Below are 15,660 nucleotides of genomic sequence, written 5' to 3' on the forward strand. Positions count from 1 at the left end.
TGCAGAGACAGGAAGGATGTCTCGGGGATGCAGCTCTGCATCAACTGCACCAGGCTGCAGAGACAGGAAGGATGTCTCGGGGATGCAGCTCTGCAGCAACTGCACCTGGCTGCAGAGACGGGAAGGATGTCTCGGGGATGCAGCTCTGCAGCTTGGGCAGGGGTTCTCAGAGCCTGGAGGACTCACCTATAGGATGGGAACCCTAAGTCTTACCTTGGAAGGGTGCTGTCCAGTCAGCAGCGCCACTTCCAGCGGTTCACAGGTAAATAATAAAGGGGAGTTCACCAGGTCACACGTTCCCTGGGGAGTAATGGGGCATGGTGTGACCTGGGTCCCCAGGGCCTACTAGCATGTTGGAACACAGTCTGAGAAACCAAGAAAGGATGAATGCGAGACTGTGAGCCGCAAAGAGGACAGATTCAAGGAACAGACCAGCCTCCCACGCAGCTGGGGACTGGCCCGTTTGTGGAATGGCAGTTCCTGTGTTCACACAGGTGGCAGGTAGCAGGAGGCCTGTGCCACCTGGAAAGAAGGGGTCTGGGTTGGGAGTGGGTACTGGCCTGGCCAGGAAGCTGAGGGGTGATACCTGACAGAGAATCCTCAAGGTCCCAGCCCTATGGTCCTGCCTCATCTCCTCCCACTCCTGCCCTGGTCCTCCAGGAGCTGAGCCCCTTTGCGTCCGTAGGGCCACAGTGGGCTGATTTCACCCAAGGTGGTGGTTTCTCTTCCCTGCCTTCTGTTGATGAGCCTGTGGCCATCCTTTCCTGTGTCCTGTTTTTCTCACTGCCCACCCCCAGCCAGAGCCTTCTGCACTCTAGGACCCTGCTAACAGAAAGAGCTCATTAGCATCCAGGCTCTGACAGACTCCACACTTGACTAGATACAGGGATCATGGGGAGCATGCAGGGTGGGGTGGGGCGACTCTGTTGTTGCTGGCTTCCACTCACGAGCAGCTTCCGTGAACCCTGACTGCCGCCAGGGTGCACACAGTTGCCCATCACTGTCTGTGGGTACCCAGACAGGACAGAGCCCGGCTTCTGAACTCTGTGATCTGACAGTGCCTGGTAGGGGCTGCCACCCCCCCCCCCACAGCATTGATGACTCAGAATCATAGATATTAGAGCCTGAGATGTCCCGCTCAGCTCCTGCCTCCTGTGTACCCAGTTCAGTCAGCCTGCTGCAGCCCAGGCAGCCCCAGGGAGAGCCCCTCTTAGACCCTCAGCATAACCAGTAGGGAGGCTCAGATGCTTGGCCATGTTGGGTTTGAATACCGGGATGGTCACCACTGAGTAGCCTTGGAGACAGATGTCCAACCTGTTAGTGTCCCAGCTTCCTGCTCTTAGAATGAGGACAGGTATGGTGTGTCATACAGAGCTCCAATAAACATACCTTGGTCCCCTTTCTCTCTCCGCCTCTCTGACTCCCTCCAGTGGAGCTAAAACCACCCCCTTCGATGGAAACCACACAGATCAATCCAACCAAAAGGCTCAAACAATAGTGGGGTCAAAAGACCAGTGTGTGTATGTGGCCCATCTGGGCTTTAATTCCAGCCCTTCTACCCACTGGTTGCGCACTCAGCACCTTAACCCTCAGCTTCCTCCCCTGTTCCTAGAGATGATGTCACCACCACCTCACAGGAAAGCTGCCAGGCCCCAGCGATTACACACGTGTAAGCTGTAAGTCGCCAGATCTACCCCGGTTCCTATAATTACTGTTCGCGTCCGACGGCCCTTTAATTACGTGAAGACAGTGATCAAGTCTTCGCCCTCCCCCTGCCTGCCCTGCACCGACTCTTCCTCCTGCTGCTGAGGACAGCAAGCTAGATCACCTGCAGCCGGCCCAGGGTGAGCAGCCCTAGGCAGGCAGAACAAGAAGTCAGACCTGGCTCGGGAGGTCATGTGCTGTGGGCCCCAGGAGCTCGGTCAGGAGGCTGACCCCGACACAACCATGGCATGCCGCTGCTCAACCCCTGTCTCTCACACAGGCTGCAGCCCTAGCTTTGGGAGACAGAGCCTGGAGGAGCTCTTCGTGACATGAGGATAAGGGTCTCTACATCTCACTCCCACAGTTCTGCAAAGCAGGTGGGATGGTCTCAGGAAACCAAGGCCCAGACAGGGAAAGTGACTGGCCTACGGGCACAAAGAACAAATACACATCACTGGTCAGCCAGAACTTGCAACCAGGCCTGGGTGCCTCTGTGATTCTCAATTGTCTCAAGGAAACAAGGCACGGGACAAGTAATTATTCCTGTCTGGCCACAGAAGAAACAAACTCAGAGGGTCAAGGTTTTGCCCAAGACCTCCCTGCAAGCAACAGGTGAAGAACAGGCATAGAGGGCTTCCTGGAGGAGGAGCCTCCATCTGGGCAGGAAGGAGCAGAGGCAGACAGAGCAGACAAGTCTTGTTCGGGGAAATGGCTTCTCTTCTTACGGCCAATATTTTAGATTAAAATAATTTTTATCTAGGTGTGTGTCTGCACTCACGCACATGCGGACGCCATGTGCATTTGTGGAAGTCAGAGGATAATGTTAGCAAATAGGATCTCTCTTTCCACTTTGGGTTTCATGGCCTGAACTCGGGGCCACCAGGCTTGGGTGACAAGTGCCTGTATCTTCTGGGGCATCTCGTACACACACACACACACACACACACACACACACACACACACACACACACACAAATACACCCTTATTTTTTTAAGCTAGGGATGATTCTGAGCCCCTGATCCTCTTGACTCTACCCCCCAAGAGCTAGAATTACACGGTATTAGAAAGCACTGAATGTCAGCTTCAGCAAACGCGGCACCCCACCAGCTGAGCTCCACCTCAGACCCCCAATTTAAGTTTTCACATCATCGGGTCTACCCCTTTTTGCTTTCTTCGGTTCCGCCTTTGTGCTTGAGAAGAGTGGCTGAGAGCAGACACTACACTTAAAGTCATAGTTACTGCAGGGAGTGCTCAGCCTTGAGCCCCGCCCATCCTTCTGGATGGCAAAACACCAAGAAGGCCTCCAGAGCCTACCTCCAGAGTCCAACAAAGCCTCGAGCATCTTTCCACTTACATCTTCCCAGACAGTCAGATTTTTCTCAACAACTTCCTCAATGCTTTCCCAAGAAATAGGAATAGGAAAACCACATTTCAATCCATTTGGAGTTTATGCTGGTGTGAGGTAAGGGGTAAGACCTCCCATGCTGCCGCACGAAACGTCCCCATGCTACAGGATGCTTGCAAGGACACCCACTTCAGTCTACCACACGGCAGATTTTCTGGTGTCTGCAATTTGTTTCTAGATTTCCACCCTGTCTGGACAGAAGCAAGCCTTCTTCCTGTGTGCGACCCTGCCTCTGCTGACCTGTTCAGCCTAGCTGCCCACATGTCTCACATGGTCCAGTTCTGCTTGGGAGTCCCAGAGTCATGCGATTCCCAGCATCCAGGGACACCTCTGCCCCATGCCCAACTCACCAAGTTTCAAATGAGGGATGGAGGAAATGCGGGCTGGGAAGAGGGCAGGAGTTCCTGGGAAGCAGAGCTTGGCATGCCCTGGCAGGACTATGCTGGCTCGTGCCCAGGAGATTTGGGGGAGGGGCAGCTAGGTAGGGCTGAGATAGAAGGCAGCATTAGGGCCAAGCTGGGAGGCGATTATTACAATCCCACTGCCAGCCAGTTCCTGGCAGTGTAAGAGGCTGGATTTATTTCTCCAGGCTACAGAAGGCTGGGCAGTTAGGCCTCTGTCTGTCCTCGCTTCTGCCAGGGCGTCCTCAGAGCAGCCCATTAGATGGGAGGAGATCATCAGGCCCAGCTTTCAACTTCTCTTTCCTCCTGCCCACTCTTCAGGCAAGCAGAGCTGGAGGACCCTGAGGACGGGCCACTGATCACACCCTCCCTAAGGAACGGTCCGGGCCTCCACCTGCTAGGACCTAGGTGTTGCTCGTATCCTTTCCAGAGGAGGTGAAGGATGCCAGGAGACCCTCTCCCATTTTCTTCTTACACCACCGCACTATAGAAGTAGAAAACTAAAGCCCAGAGTGTCATCCCTCATCCTTTAGACTCTCCCTGTAGCCATCAAAAGGAGACATCTGTAGGGAGGATGCATTCTTTTCAAGGTTAGGGAAGGGTCTCTTCTTACATGGGACAGGAGGCACACGGGTGCCCATTTAATAATTAGACAAGTACACATCTAATAACCCGTTTAACTGGCAAGCAGACTGAGGCTAAGAGGCCCAGGGCCCACCTGAGGGCACTAGCAGCGTCAGAAGAAAGGGCAGAGTTAGAGATGCAGATGCCTGGCAAAGGAGGGTCCAGCTGCATTTGATTGAATCCAACTATATCCTGGCATCTGCTTAAAGAGACTTCATCACCAGGGCAACCCTGAAGTCTCTCTACACCTACACCCCAACCAAGAATCAAACCACAAGACTGCCAGGACAGGAAGCTGGGAAATTCCCCTTTTCTGGTCCACCTGTAGACAAAGCCAATCTCAGCCTTCAAGGGGGGGCCTGTGAGAACCCAAGGGCTGAGTCAGCCACAGCCAGCAGCCCAACAGGCAGGCAGGCCTGGAATCCAGCAATCCCCTTATCATACATGTGTATCTTCCTTCTCCAGAACCCCAACACTCGAGAACTCAGGGGGTGCCATCTCCCCAAGAGTCAGCAAGATGATGGCAGGCATACGCTCCAGGCAGTCACCAGCCACTATCCAAACCATCGTCTGTTCTGCATTGCTCTTAGCACGCATTGCCACGCCTGAGCCAGGCTTTGTGTCCACTGCAAGGGTGAGGAAATCCCAGTCCTTATGGCTAGCACCGGCCCAAACTGTTCTGAGAGCTCACATGACAGGGAAGGAAGCAATGGCTTGGTTTGGTGGAGAGACATCTAGTTAAGAGAAGGGGAGGTAGTGGGCACTGAGACAGGCAGGCGAAGCCTCTGTGCTGAGAGGGCCAGATTCCCCAGAACACGGAGAAGCTGTGACAGTAAGGCTAGCATGGCCGGTGTGGAAGGGCAATGGAGGGACAGACCCACATGGCAAAAGGAGCCATCACCTAGTTCCACCCCAAGAGGGAGGCCACTGGTGCTGGGGCACTGACTTGCCTGCCCACCCCTGCCATTCCCTTCTCAAAGGCTCACCCATGCCTTCACAGCACTGGTTGTATCTCTAAGGGTGGCCTCCAGCTTCCCAGACTAAGAGCTATGGGATGACAGGGACTCTTTCCAGGGCTCTGCCGAGGTCGGCCTGTGATTGGACCCCTTAGGTGTGTGTGGAATCTCTCCCCTTGCCCACATTCCTGCACGTAGGCACGCACACATGCATGCACATACTCACACGTACACGCAGACATATCACTTCCCCAAACTCTCTTCTGGCCCCCTGACCTCCCTCTCAAGGGCTCTCAGAGGGTTCTGCACAATGTAACCCTGGGGCCTTTGCACAGCTTGACCCCAGGCTAAAGTCCGGACTGCTCAGAACTGCTGCAGGCTCAGGTCTCCCAGGTAGCATTGCTTCCTTTTCCCAGATGATGCTCAATGATTTTTCCTCTCCCAAACACCAGTCAGGAGAAACAGACACCCTGGCTTACCACCCACTCCCAGGAACCCCTGAACCTGGCTTTGATTTCCCTGGGTGATCTGGGTGTCTATTCATAACGGCCCCCTGGCTCTCGCCAGCCTGGGCTCCCTTTCAGGGAAGGAGAGAACCGGGTCAGCCGCAACTGTGATGTGTGCGCATGTGCCAGAATAGGTTTGTTGATTGCATCCATAAATACAGCATTATGGAGGTGGAAGAGGGAAGCTGGGTATGAGCAGGGGTTCACACTGTGCCCAGGACCCCTCAGCTTGAATAAATCACTCCTTCTTGGCACTCCATCCACAAGCCAGGAGGAATCAATTAAGGTCAAAACAGCTTTTAAAAGGCAAGCTTAGCACAGACTTGCAAGGCAGCTGATTACCATACTCTGGCTTCTTGGTGTCTACTTTAGGAAGTTCCTCCAAGCCTCTGACCTAAATCCCTCTCAGTGTGGTGCTGGTTTTGACACTGCTGCCTTGAGGGGACCCAGGGGCTTGGGGGAGGGGTGAAATAGGGAGGAGGGCCAGGGCCAGCTTGAGAACAGTCTCTGTCTCACTGAGTCCTTAATTGGCAGTATTAAAGTAATGAGTCACAAACAACAGCCAATTAATTATCCCCAGTTATAAAAAGCTCCTCTTCCCTTTCTTGCCTTCATCGGGTGAGGCACCCTCCACACCCTCGGCCAGCAGCAGGAGAGGCAATTCTATCTCCAGCTCCCAGCTTCCTTCTTCCATTTGCTGTGTACTGTGAACAAAGGCTTGGGAGTGGGCAGAAGGGTGGTCTTCATGGAAGAGGGGTTCCTTTCCCAGCTCTGGGACCCTGCTTATCCCCAGCGCTCCCTTGGGAGACAGTCTGGTCTGAGCAGGCTGCCACAGGCGATCCCAGCTTGGCATCAGAGAACAACCCTCCCTCGCCCCAGACCCTGTTCCTGGCCCATTCTCCCTGTGCTCTCATTATCCAGACATCAGTGCAATCTTTCTGCAGCCTGCAGCCTCCAGACACCGTGGCTGCGGGTCTGTCGTGACCTCGGGGACAACTGCTCTGTACCTGGATTTTCTCCCTCTGTAAAATGGGTGCACAATTAGTTGTGGCCAGCAGAGATGTTCGTTCTCACATTTATGGGCAGTCAATTGTTCCTTCCCTGCTCGCAGCAGGTGTTCAATATGTTAATTAACTCTTACCGCGACTATCTGCCTTATTTCCTAGCTCCGGGACTCATCCGCTCACGGCCACCCCTGTCACAGGCTGAGACACAGGTGAGGGAGGACCCCCTTGCAGAGGCCTCTCCTCCCTGCTCCCCAGAGCCAGCAGTGGCTTCTACTTGTCCAGTAGACTGTATGTAGGCCCTATTTTACAGCAGCTGCTTTTGTTTTGAGGCAGGGTCTCAGGCTGGCTTGGAACTCTCTAAGTGACTAAGAATGACTTTGAACTTCTGACCTTCCTTCTCCCGCTCCCAAGTGCTGGGCTTACACACTCCTGTGCCTTCACACCCGGTTTATCCAGTGCTGGGAAGCAAACCCAGGACTTCCCGCATGCTAAGCAAGCACCCTACCGACTGTACTTCAGCCATCTTTGAGACCGCAGCAGACCCTCTGTTCCCTTCGCTGCGCCGGGCTGGCAAGGGAGCCCAGCATAGCCCTATGGCCATTCTGGCCATCTGTGGCAGGAGGGGACAAAAAAGAGAAGGAATATTCACACAAGTAGGAGAGGAAGCGGGCTGGCGGGCTGTGAGTCTCAGAGGCTCATCCTCAGCTGACTTTAGGGTCCCCTGAGGTGAGCTCAGCCATCTGCAGAAACAGAATGGATTGAGGTTCTGCCGCTCCTTCGGCCTTGGTTCCATACCATACCCAGCACCCCAGACGCTGGTGTCCCCACGGCTTAGACTCCCCAGGCACACACTTTCTCCACCCCTCTTTGGGTCATAATCAAGTACCTTCACTTCTTGACTCAAGGCCTATGAGGGCTGCCTAAGCAGTGGCCTTTCCATTGGAAGCTTGGCTGTCCTTCCTCAACCTCGGCTGCCTATTACCACCCGAGTGATCTTGCTCCGGTCCCTGGCTTCCGTCTCTCCGTGACCCACGGGTCATTAGGAGCAGTGAAGAGTCGAGCCTGTCAGCACAGCACTAACTCACAGCGCATACAGGGTTCCCAGTCACAGGGAGGGTGGGTGGAAGAGACCTGCTGCCTGCCCTAGGCCGGAGTGGGACAAGCGGATGGTCCATAATGATGATGTCATTAAGCTGGTCTCTTCTCGCCTCAGAGATGTAGTAGCTGAGGCTTGGCATCGGAGTGCCCTGTCCTAATGTCTTCTTACACGTGGCACCATGCTGGCCACTTAACATCCCTGTCTCGTATGTTGGCCTGTGAGAGGGTATGTTACCGCCTCTCCCTCCCAGGTACACAGCTCACAGAGACACTGGCGACAAGGGGAAGAGGCACCCCTGACCCTTAGTCTGTCAACTCTGGCCTGTGTCTACCTAAGAGAGAATGGCCATACCATGTGGCGCCCGGGATGCCAGCTCAGGCTGAGGGCACAGCGGGGGGCTGGGCTCCATCCTAACACTGCCAGGGCTACTGTGTGGCCTTGGCCGTGCCCCTTCCTCTTCCTTTCCCTTGGGCTGTTCAGCCATGTTTCCTCCTTCCTACAGGAAGTGTTTTGGTCTATTTTACTGACCCATGCTCCTCAGGGGGGTCCTAGGCTCCGGACACAGCCTTACTCTCCGTCCCTCTCCAGCACAGAGGACGGCCGGCAGGTAGGCCAGCAGCCTGACCGCCCCATCCCTCCCACCTCAGCTGCTGTACCCTTGACCCTCCAGCCTGTTTGCGGCCAGCTGGTGAATTCGGAGGCTAGCTTCTTTGTTCAGACAAGCAAGAGGGAGGAGAAAAAGCTGTTCTCCAGGCAGCAAAGCTTTTAGATAAACACCACACAGGAATCGGGTTCCTTCAGAGAAGAAACCAGATCCACAGGCTGACAGCGCCCCAGGGACAGGAGGGCTGCTTGGTCTGCCCAGGAAGCCAGCACTGAGGCCTCTTTATCCACCTTAGCACCTGCTGCCAGGCCTGGCAAGCCAGCAGCTCAGGTGACTGGGCCCTGGTGCCAGGCCGTGGCTCCATCGGCTCCCGGGCTCCAGGATGGCCAGACCCACCTCCTCATTCTCCTGACACCCCTACCTGACCTTTCAGATCTGTGGGAACTGAGAACTTCTGTTTTTCATCCCAAACTCTTTCCTGTTCAGGGTCCCTTGGAGCAGGTTGTCCCCACTATCTACATCCATGCAACAAGCTCCTTCCCGACTCTCTCACCTGAGGGAGGCTAGGAGCCTTCTAGGCTAATTTTGCTGAGGAAGAGACTGAACTCTGGAAGAGCTATGGCCTATCCAGAACCAGAGACAGCTGAGCCCTGATTTCCCTCAGCTCCAGGGCCCCCTCACTGGGCTTCCGGATGCCTCTGATTCCATCCCAGGATAGCTTACCGGTGTGGTGTCATCATGTGAACGTTGGTAGCGCTTCCAGCGGCAACCATAGATGCCAGTGAGGCATGAGAGGCACAGTTGGGGCTCGTAGTACTGCAGGGGCTGGTGTCTCACCATGCTCGTGCCCGCGGCCCTGGCGCCCAGCCCTCAAGCGCCCATGGAGGCCCCTGACTGGTACTGTAGGAAAAAGCACAGAGTTGTGGGTTAGGGAAAGGGTGAGGCATTGGTTCTGCAGAAGTCACCATAACCTAGGTCAGGGAGATTACCCTCTTCTGGAAGTTCTATGGGGTCCTGGAGGAAGAGTCATCCTTAACGGTCCCTGGCACCCATCCTCCCTATTTCTTACCCCCCCCCCCCCGGTCACCGATGCCTTCAGTGTTTGCCACCTTTACCTAGTATGATGATTTCACCTCCCTTGGAAATCTGCATGGCTCCATCTTTGCCTTTCAGGTTTTTAGCTCATTCTCTCTCTCTCTCTCTCTCTCTCTCTCTCTCTCTCTCTCTCTCTCTCTCTCTCCTCTTCTCTTTCTTCTCTCTCCATCCCTCCCTCTTTTCCCCTGTCATTCCCCCCTTCATCTCTCTCAGCTCAGTATATAACTGACCCTGAACTTTGATCCTCCTGCCCCAGCCTCCCGAGTGTCGCAGGCATGCACCATCCTGCCGGGTTAGTAAGACTTTCACAGCCCTGGAGCCCCTCCCCTACCCCCTAGGCTCCCTCCCACAGTCTCAGATCTATTTTCTCAGCCATGTTCTTAAATATAATTTATCTGCTTATTTCCTTCGCCTGCCCACCCCGCCGTAAGTTCCACGAAGGCGAGGAGTTTTGTCTTTTTAATTCTCTGCTGTCTCCCCCGTCACTGGAACAGAGCCTGGCAATAGCAGACTTTCAAAATAAACATACTACAGAACACATGATCAGAAACACTGACAGGCACGGAGCACTGGAAATGCAGGTGTCACACACCCATGCTTCCTCTCCATCGTCACTGTCACCTAACGTGGCAGGCACCCCATCCTAAGGCCACCCATCCACCTGTTGAACAAACCAAGGTTCAGAGAGAGAGAGAGAGAGAGAGAGAGAGAGAGAGAGAGAGAGAGAGAGAGAGCCATGCCTGTCCTGTCCCACACTATGTGAAAGCATTAGGGGTCCACTCCAGCACCCCCAAGCATTTCCTCCCCAAGGGGCATTCGGCATGGTGGGAACTGTAGAGGCTTTAGGACAACAGGAGGTCCCCTGAGGGATGAGCCGCTACCCAGTGCTGCTTGTCAGTTTGGACCCCCCCCCCCAATTCCCCCAGGATTCATCCTCCCAGAGTTGGTGTTGATCAAGTGTGACCAGGGAACCAGACATCACTGGAACTTCAGCCCCAATCTATGGATGTCACCAGCATGGTGATTCTGACATACAGATGAGACTCTAAGATGCAAAGCTATAAGTCCCCCACCAGATCCTGAGACAAGGGGGCCCCGGTCCCCATGTTTCCCATGCAGAAGTACTACCAGCATTCATGGGAAGGAAGGGGTGTCTTGTTTTCCTATCGAAACACACTTCACGTCTATAAAGGTCACCCTTGCACGAGTGTGGTGTGGTGTTCGGTGTGTGCATCTTCAGAGTGTTGGCTCAAGTTGTATTTGCTTCCTAACCACCCCTACCAAACACCCGAGCTGTCCCAGCCACCACCCAAAGCCCATGGGCAATAGCACCCTTACTCACCCTAGGCCACCCCTCAGGCTTGACAGCTACCGAGTCACTTTCAGTGGCTATAGATTTACCAGTTCTAGAGCTTACCCGCTTGCAAGCCATGTCTTTTACATGATACTAACAAAATCTCTTCGAGGTTTATCCACGTCACACCAAGCATCAGACTTCATCTCCTTTTCTGAGACAAGGCCAGGTAACCCAGGTTGCCCTTGAACTTGTCACTAGCCTCTCAAGTGCTGGAATTATAGGCATGCACCAGCACTCCTGGCTACCAGTTTTTAAATAGGTAAATAATATTCAGTGGTGTGGCTATGTTACCTCCTGTCCCCCACTTGTTGGTTGAGGATACTCTAGGTTGTTACCAGTTTTTGCTTGTTTTGGTGTGGACGTGGATTTTCACTTCTCTTGGATACACTTGGGCATAGATTTTCTGCATCATGTGATGACTCTTATATTTGATATTTGGTACTTATTTGGGATAAGTACCAAATTTATTTTCCAAAGTGGCATACCCTTTAACTTTCTCAAAGCCTTGTCTTAATCATTTTATACGCTAGAAATCTGAAGCTCAGAGAGACTCCGCCCCTAACAAAGGTAATACAGTAAAGCTAAAATTCATAACCAGGCAGTCTGGCTCCAAGGGACCTCATTCTAGCCCACGGCTTGGCAAACTATAGCCACGGCCTTGCCAAATCTGACCAGTTGCCTACTCCTTTGTTTTTTGTACAGCTTGAAATCTAAGAATGTTTTCTACATTTTTAAATCACTGGGGAAAATGGACTTAAAACAAGCATATCTTGTGACCCATAAAAATTCTATGAAAAAGGATAAGATCTCCCGAGTAAACTGGGAGCATGGGGACCATGGGAGAGGGTTGAAGGGGAGGGGAGAGAAAGGGAGAAGAGCAGAGAAAAATTTATAACTCAACAAAATCAGTAAAAAAAAAAAAAAGAAAAAATCTATGAAAATCAAAGCCCAGCATCCATAAATAAAGCTTTATCAACCATAGCTACGTTTGGCCCCTCTGCTTGCACCGTCTGTGGCTGCTTTAACTAGAACTATAGGGCAAGTGACCGCTAAGGGGTCATGTGACCTGCAGAGCCTAAAATACTTCTTGTCCGGCTCTTCAGAGAGAGGGGATGTGTAGAGATACCCTCTGCCGCCTGGCTGCCTCTGCCTCCCATAAGCTGGGAGTGTGAGTCAGGTCATGACGGAAGGAGAGGGTGCCAGGGCTCAAGGCTGCTTCCTGGAGGCAGTGTTTAAGGTTAATTCTGCAGATGTCAACCTGCAAGGGCAGGTGCCTTCTTTGGGATTTCTGTGGCTGTGATAAAACACCATGACCAAAATCAACTCGGGGAAGAAAGGGTTTGCTCCGGTGTACAGCTCTCAGGTCACGGTCCCTCGTCGAAGGATGTCAGGGAAGGGGTAATTACCCCAGGAGGGAATAATCAGGACACAGTCACAATCAAGTGAAATCAAATCGAACTCCAACAGTGTGAATAACTCAGTGTCCGTGTCCGGGTTTCACCCACGGCAGCGGCACTTTTCCAGGTCTGCTATCCACAGAACCCACAGTTTGTCTCCCAGGCTCAGTTAACTCCACTCTAGAACTGCCGCTGCCCTTGGTGTTCATAATGACATGACCCTGGAATCTCCAAAATGCTGTGCCTGCCCCTGTAACCTGGCTGCGTCTTCACCAACAGCTTCTCCTGGACGCCCCTCGGGGGCTCGAACCCTGCTAAACGGTGCCAAGCCTCAACTTCACTCCATGGCTCCTTCAACCCTGGTGATGTGGGAGTGATTTCTTATTAATAAAGAAACTGCCTAGGCCCATTTCATAGGCCAGCCCTTAAGTAGGCGGAGAAAATAGAACAGGATGCTGGGAGAAAGAAGCTGAGTCAGAGAGCCGCCATGATTCCCCCACTCCAGACAGATGCAGGTTAAGATCATTCCTGGTAAGCCAGCCTGTGGACCACACAGAATAATAGAAATGGGTTAGATCAATATGTAAGAGCTAGCCAATAAGAGGCTGGAACTAATGGGTCAGGCAGTGATTGAAAGAATACAGTTTCCGTGTAATTATTTCGGGTCATAAGCTAAGCTAGCCATGTGGGCGGCTGGGTGCCTGGGGACCCAGCCCCCGCCGCTCTTGACCCCCAACTGAAGCCGTACCTTCACTAACGACCTCTTTTCAGGGATTCCAGTCCTGACACAGCGCCAAGCCTCAGCTGTTCCCCAGGACCCCTTCATACCTTCAAAACCAGTATCACCTGGGAGACTCTTACCCAAGTTCAGCTACCAATACAAGTACAGTCCTGGCCCCCACCTATACACTCCCACATGCTCAGTCTTCCAGAGAAGGTGGAAACGGAAGCCACAGCCGGGAAGCCAGAGCTCATCCAGGCAACCCCAGCATTAAGGTCTCCACTGTCACATCAGCTATTAATCTCATCACATATGTCCCTGCCTCCCAGCAGGAGGAGGCGATTGCACTCCAGGCTCTTGTCTGGGCCTCAGTCTCTGGAAGTATAATGGGGGTGACAGGCTTTGCTTTGGAGATTATGAGGCACACTCTGTGAATTGCTAGGCTGGGGTGGAGGAGGGCTGTCTCCCTGCAAGGACCAAGGCCCTTGGTGAATCCAGGAGCAGGGCCAGGGCTCCCTGACCATTGACTGCTGGCCTCCTGGTCACTTCACCTAAGAATAAAAATGATGGCTCCGTTCGAAAGGACAGCAGTGAAGTGGTGTGTCCTCTCCACCCCCACCCCGACCCCCAGACTCAAGACTCTGCGATTCTACCTCTGGGCTTCTCCCAGCCTCCGGTAAATGTTTATCCTGTCCATAGCTGGACGATTCCTTCTGTTCCCTCTGTGTGTCCCAAACAGAGACCATCTCACCCCTCCCTGTTTCAATAACCAGGTAACCCAAGCCAGTGACCAAGACTACCTTGTCTGCCTCGGAAGACAGCAGCCAGTGGCTCCTGCCTTTCTGCAGGAAGGAATCTCCCAGGCTCTGCGAGCCCAGCCACCACCCTGGCCTGGTCTTCTCTTCCCAAACCTCTGCGCAGAACCCCACTAAAGCCAGGGTACACTTGCACTCTGCCAATCCAGCCTGCCCTCTGCCCCATCTGAGTTACACCTCCTAACCCTGGTAGTCTCCAGAGAGCCTCTCTTGAACCCTGACTCAGTTAGAGGTCTCTTGCACCTACTGTAGCCTACGGGTCCTGCCACTATTTCCTGGACCATTTTGTTATGTGTGCACTGCTGACATGGGCGCTTGTGACAATGTGTGCCTGCCCCATGGGGCAACTGACTGTCCCCATAACCCCGGGGTCCAGCACAGAGCAGTGAGGAGAGAACCTTCCAGAAGCTTGTCAAACCAGTTCTACTCACCAAGTCGCTGGTTGGACGCTGAGCAGCTGACACAGAGGTCAGCCCTCACAGACAAGGTTCTTTCCTCCTGTCCCCCAGCCTGTCACCACCCTCCCCTCCCAGCAAAGCTAATAGCACCACTCAGCAGCCATGATTTCTTCAAGCCACCTCCTAAGACTGCTCATACCAACCAACTGCCAGAGAAATCTCCTGCCAAGAGCTTCTGCCAGCTCTGGGATGTGAAAGGTCTCTCCCTAGCCCAGAGTCCTGTGTTCTGCCTGGACACTTGGCTCTGAGCTCTGCAGCCTAGCCTCCTGGCCTCACATGGAGAAAGTGTCTGGTATGGGGGTTGGGTTTGCACACCAACCTCCAAAGTCCTCTGCCACCTTAACCTCCTGGTTGTGCCCGCCTTGTGTCCCCACCCCTCTGCCCATCTATGACTGCCAGCTGGTAAGACACCAGGCCTCAGACCGTGATGCCCAGTCTCTTCCGTGAGACGTGAGGGCGTGAGTGTTAATGTGGTCTCCCCAGGGAGACTTGTGATGTGACATTGCAAGTCATTCTCTCTGAGCCTTACTTTACATGTCACGGGATTGGGGCTAGACGCAAGAGCACCAGGAAGTGTTCATTTACGCAATGGGGTGATGGCTCGGTGGGTAACATGTCTGCCATGTGTGCAAGAGGACCTGAGTTTGATCCCCAGGACCTACACAAGGAAGCTGGGCATAGAGCCAGTTAGATGGCTCAGTGGGCAGAGGCTTGCCACTCAGCCTGGTGACCCAAGGTTGACCCCCAGAATGAACTCACGTGGTAGAAGAAGAGAACTGATTCCCACAAGTTTTCCTCTGACCTCCACAGGGGCACTGAGATACATGCATGTGCGTGCACACACACACACACACACACGCACACACGCACGCACACATGCACGTACACACGCACACACACACACACACACGTACACATGCACACACACATGCATGCACACACGCACATGCACACACACACACACACATAAATAAACCCAGGCAGGGTTGTGTGTACTTACAATCCCAGCACTCTGGGGAGGTGGAGAAAGGCAGAACCTAACTGATGAGTTGCTGGCCGAATGAGAGACCCTGTCTCAGAAACAGGGGTCCCCTACTTTAGAAAGGACACCCACACAAAGGAGTAGAACATGGGTGCTTGATTGACAAACCAATCTTGAAAATGCTACTGTAAATACAGGGAGCCACTTAAAATAGACGGCTAAGTGATTCTATTTATAAGGTCTGCCCGGGCAAACAGAAAATGATGAAGGAATAATCTCAGGGCTAGGAGCGTGAGAGAGGATGGGGCACCTGACAGTGGGTCTGGGGCTGCTTCTGAAAGTGATGAAACATTCTAGAATTAGTGGTACTGCTTCTGTGACTGTGGCTCTACTAAAAACCACTGAGTTGTGCTCTTTAAATAGGCAAGTCGTGCCGGGCGATGGTGACGCACGCCTTTAATCCCAGCACTCGGGAGGCAGAGGCAGGCGGATCTCTGTGAGTTTGAGACCAGCCTGGTCTACAGAGCT

At 53.4% G+C, this 15,660-nt stretch overlaps 1 protein-coding gene across 4 annotated transcripts in view; it reads right to left on the reverse strand.

Annotated features, from left to right (window-relative positions):
- Window positions 1–15,660, reverse strand: part of Gdpd5 (glycerophosphodiester phosphodiesterase domain containing 5) — a 78,380-nt gene that overhangs the window by 29,172 nt on the left and 33,548 nt on the right. For all 4 annotated transcript variants that reach the window (XM_013350177.2, XM_026784384.1, XM_026784383.1 and 1 more), the window contains one exon: window positions 9,031–9,207. In XM_013350177.2, coding sequence (XP_013205631.1) covers window positions 9,031–9,147 — 117 coding nt within the window. In that variant the 5' untranslated portion in view covers window positions 9,148–9,207. The remainder of the gene's footprint in view (window positions 1–9,030; window positions 9,208–15,660) is intronic.

This window comes from Microtus ochrogaster, chromosome 22 (assembly GCF_000317375.1).
Source record: "Microtus ochrogaster isolate Prairie Vole_2 chromosome 22, MicOch1.0, whole genome shotgun sequence".
Taxonomy (NCBI): Eukaryota; Metazoa; Chordata; class Mammalia; order Rodentia; family Cricetidae; genus Microtus; species Microtus ochrogaster.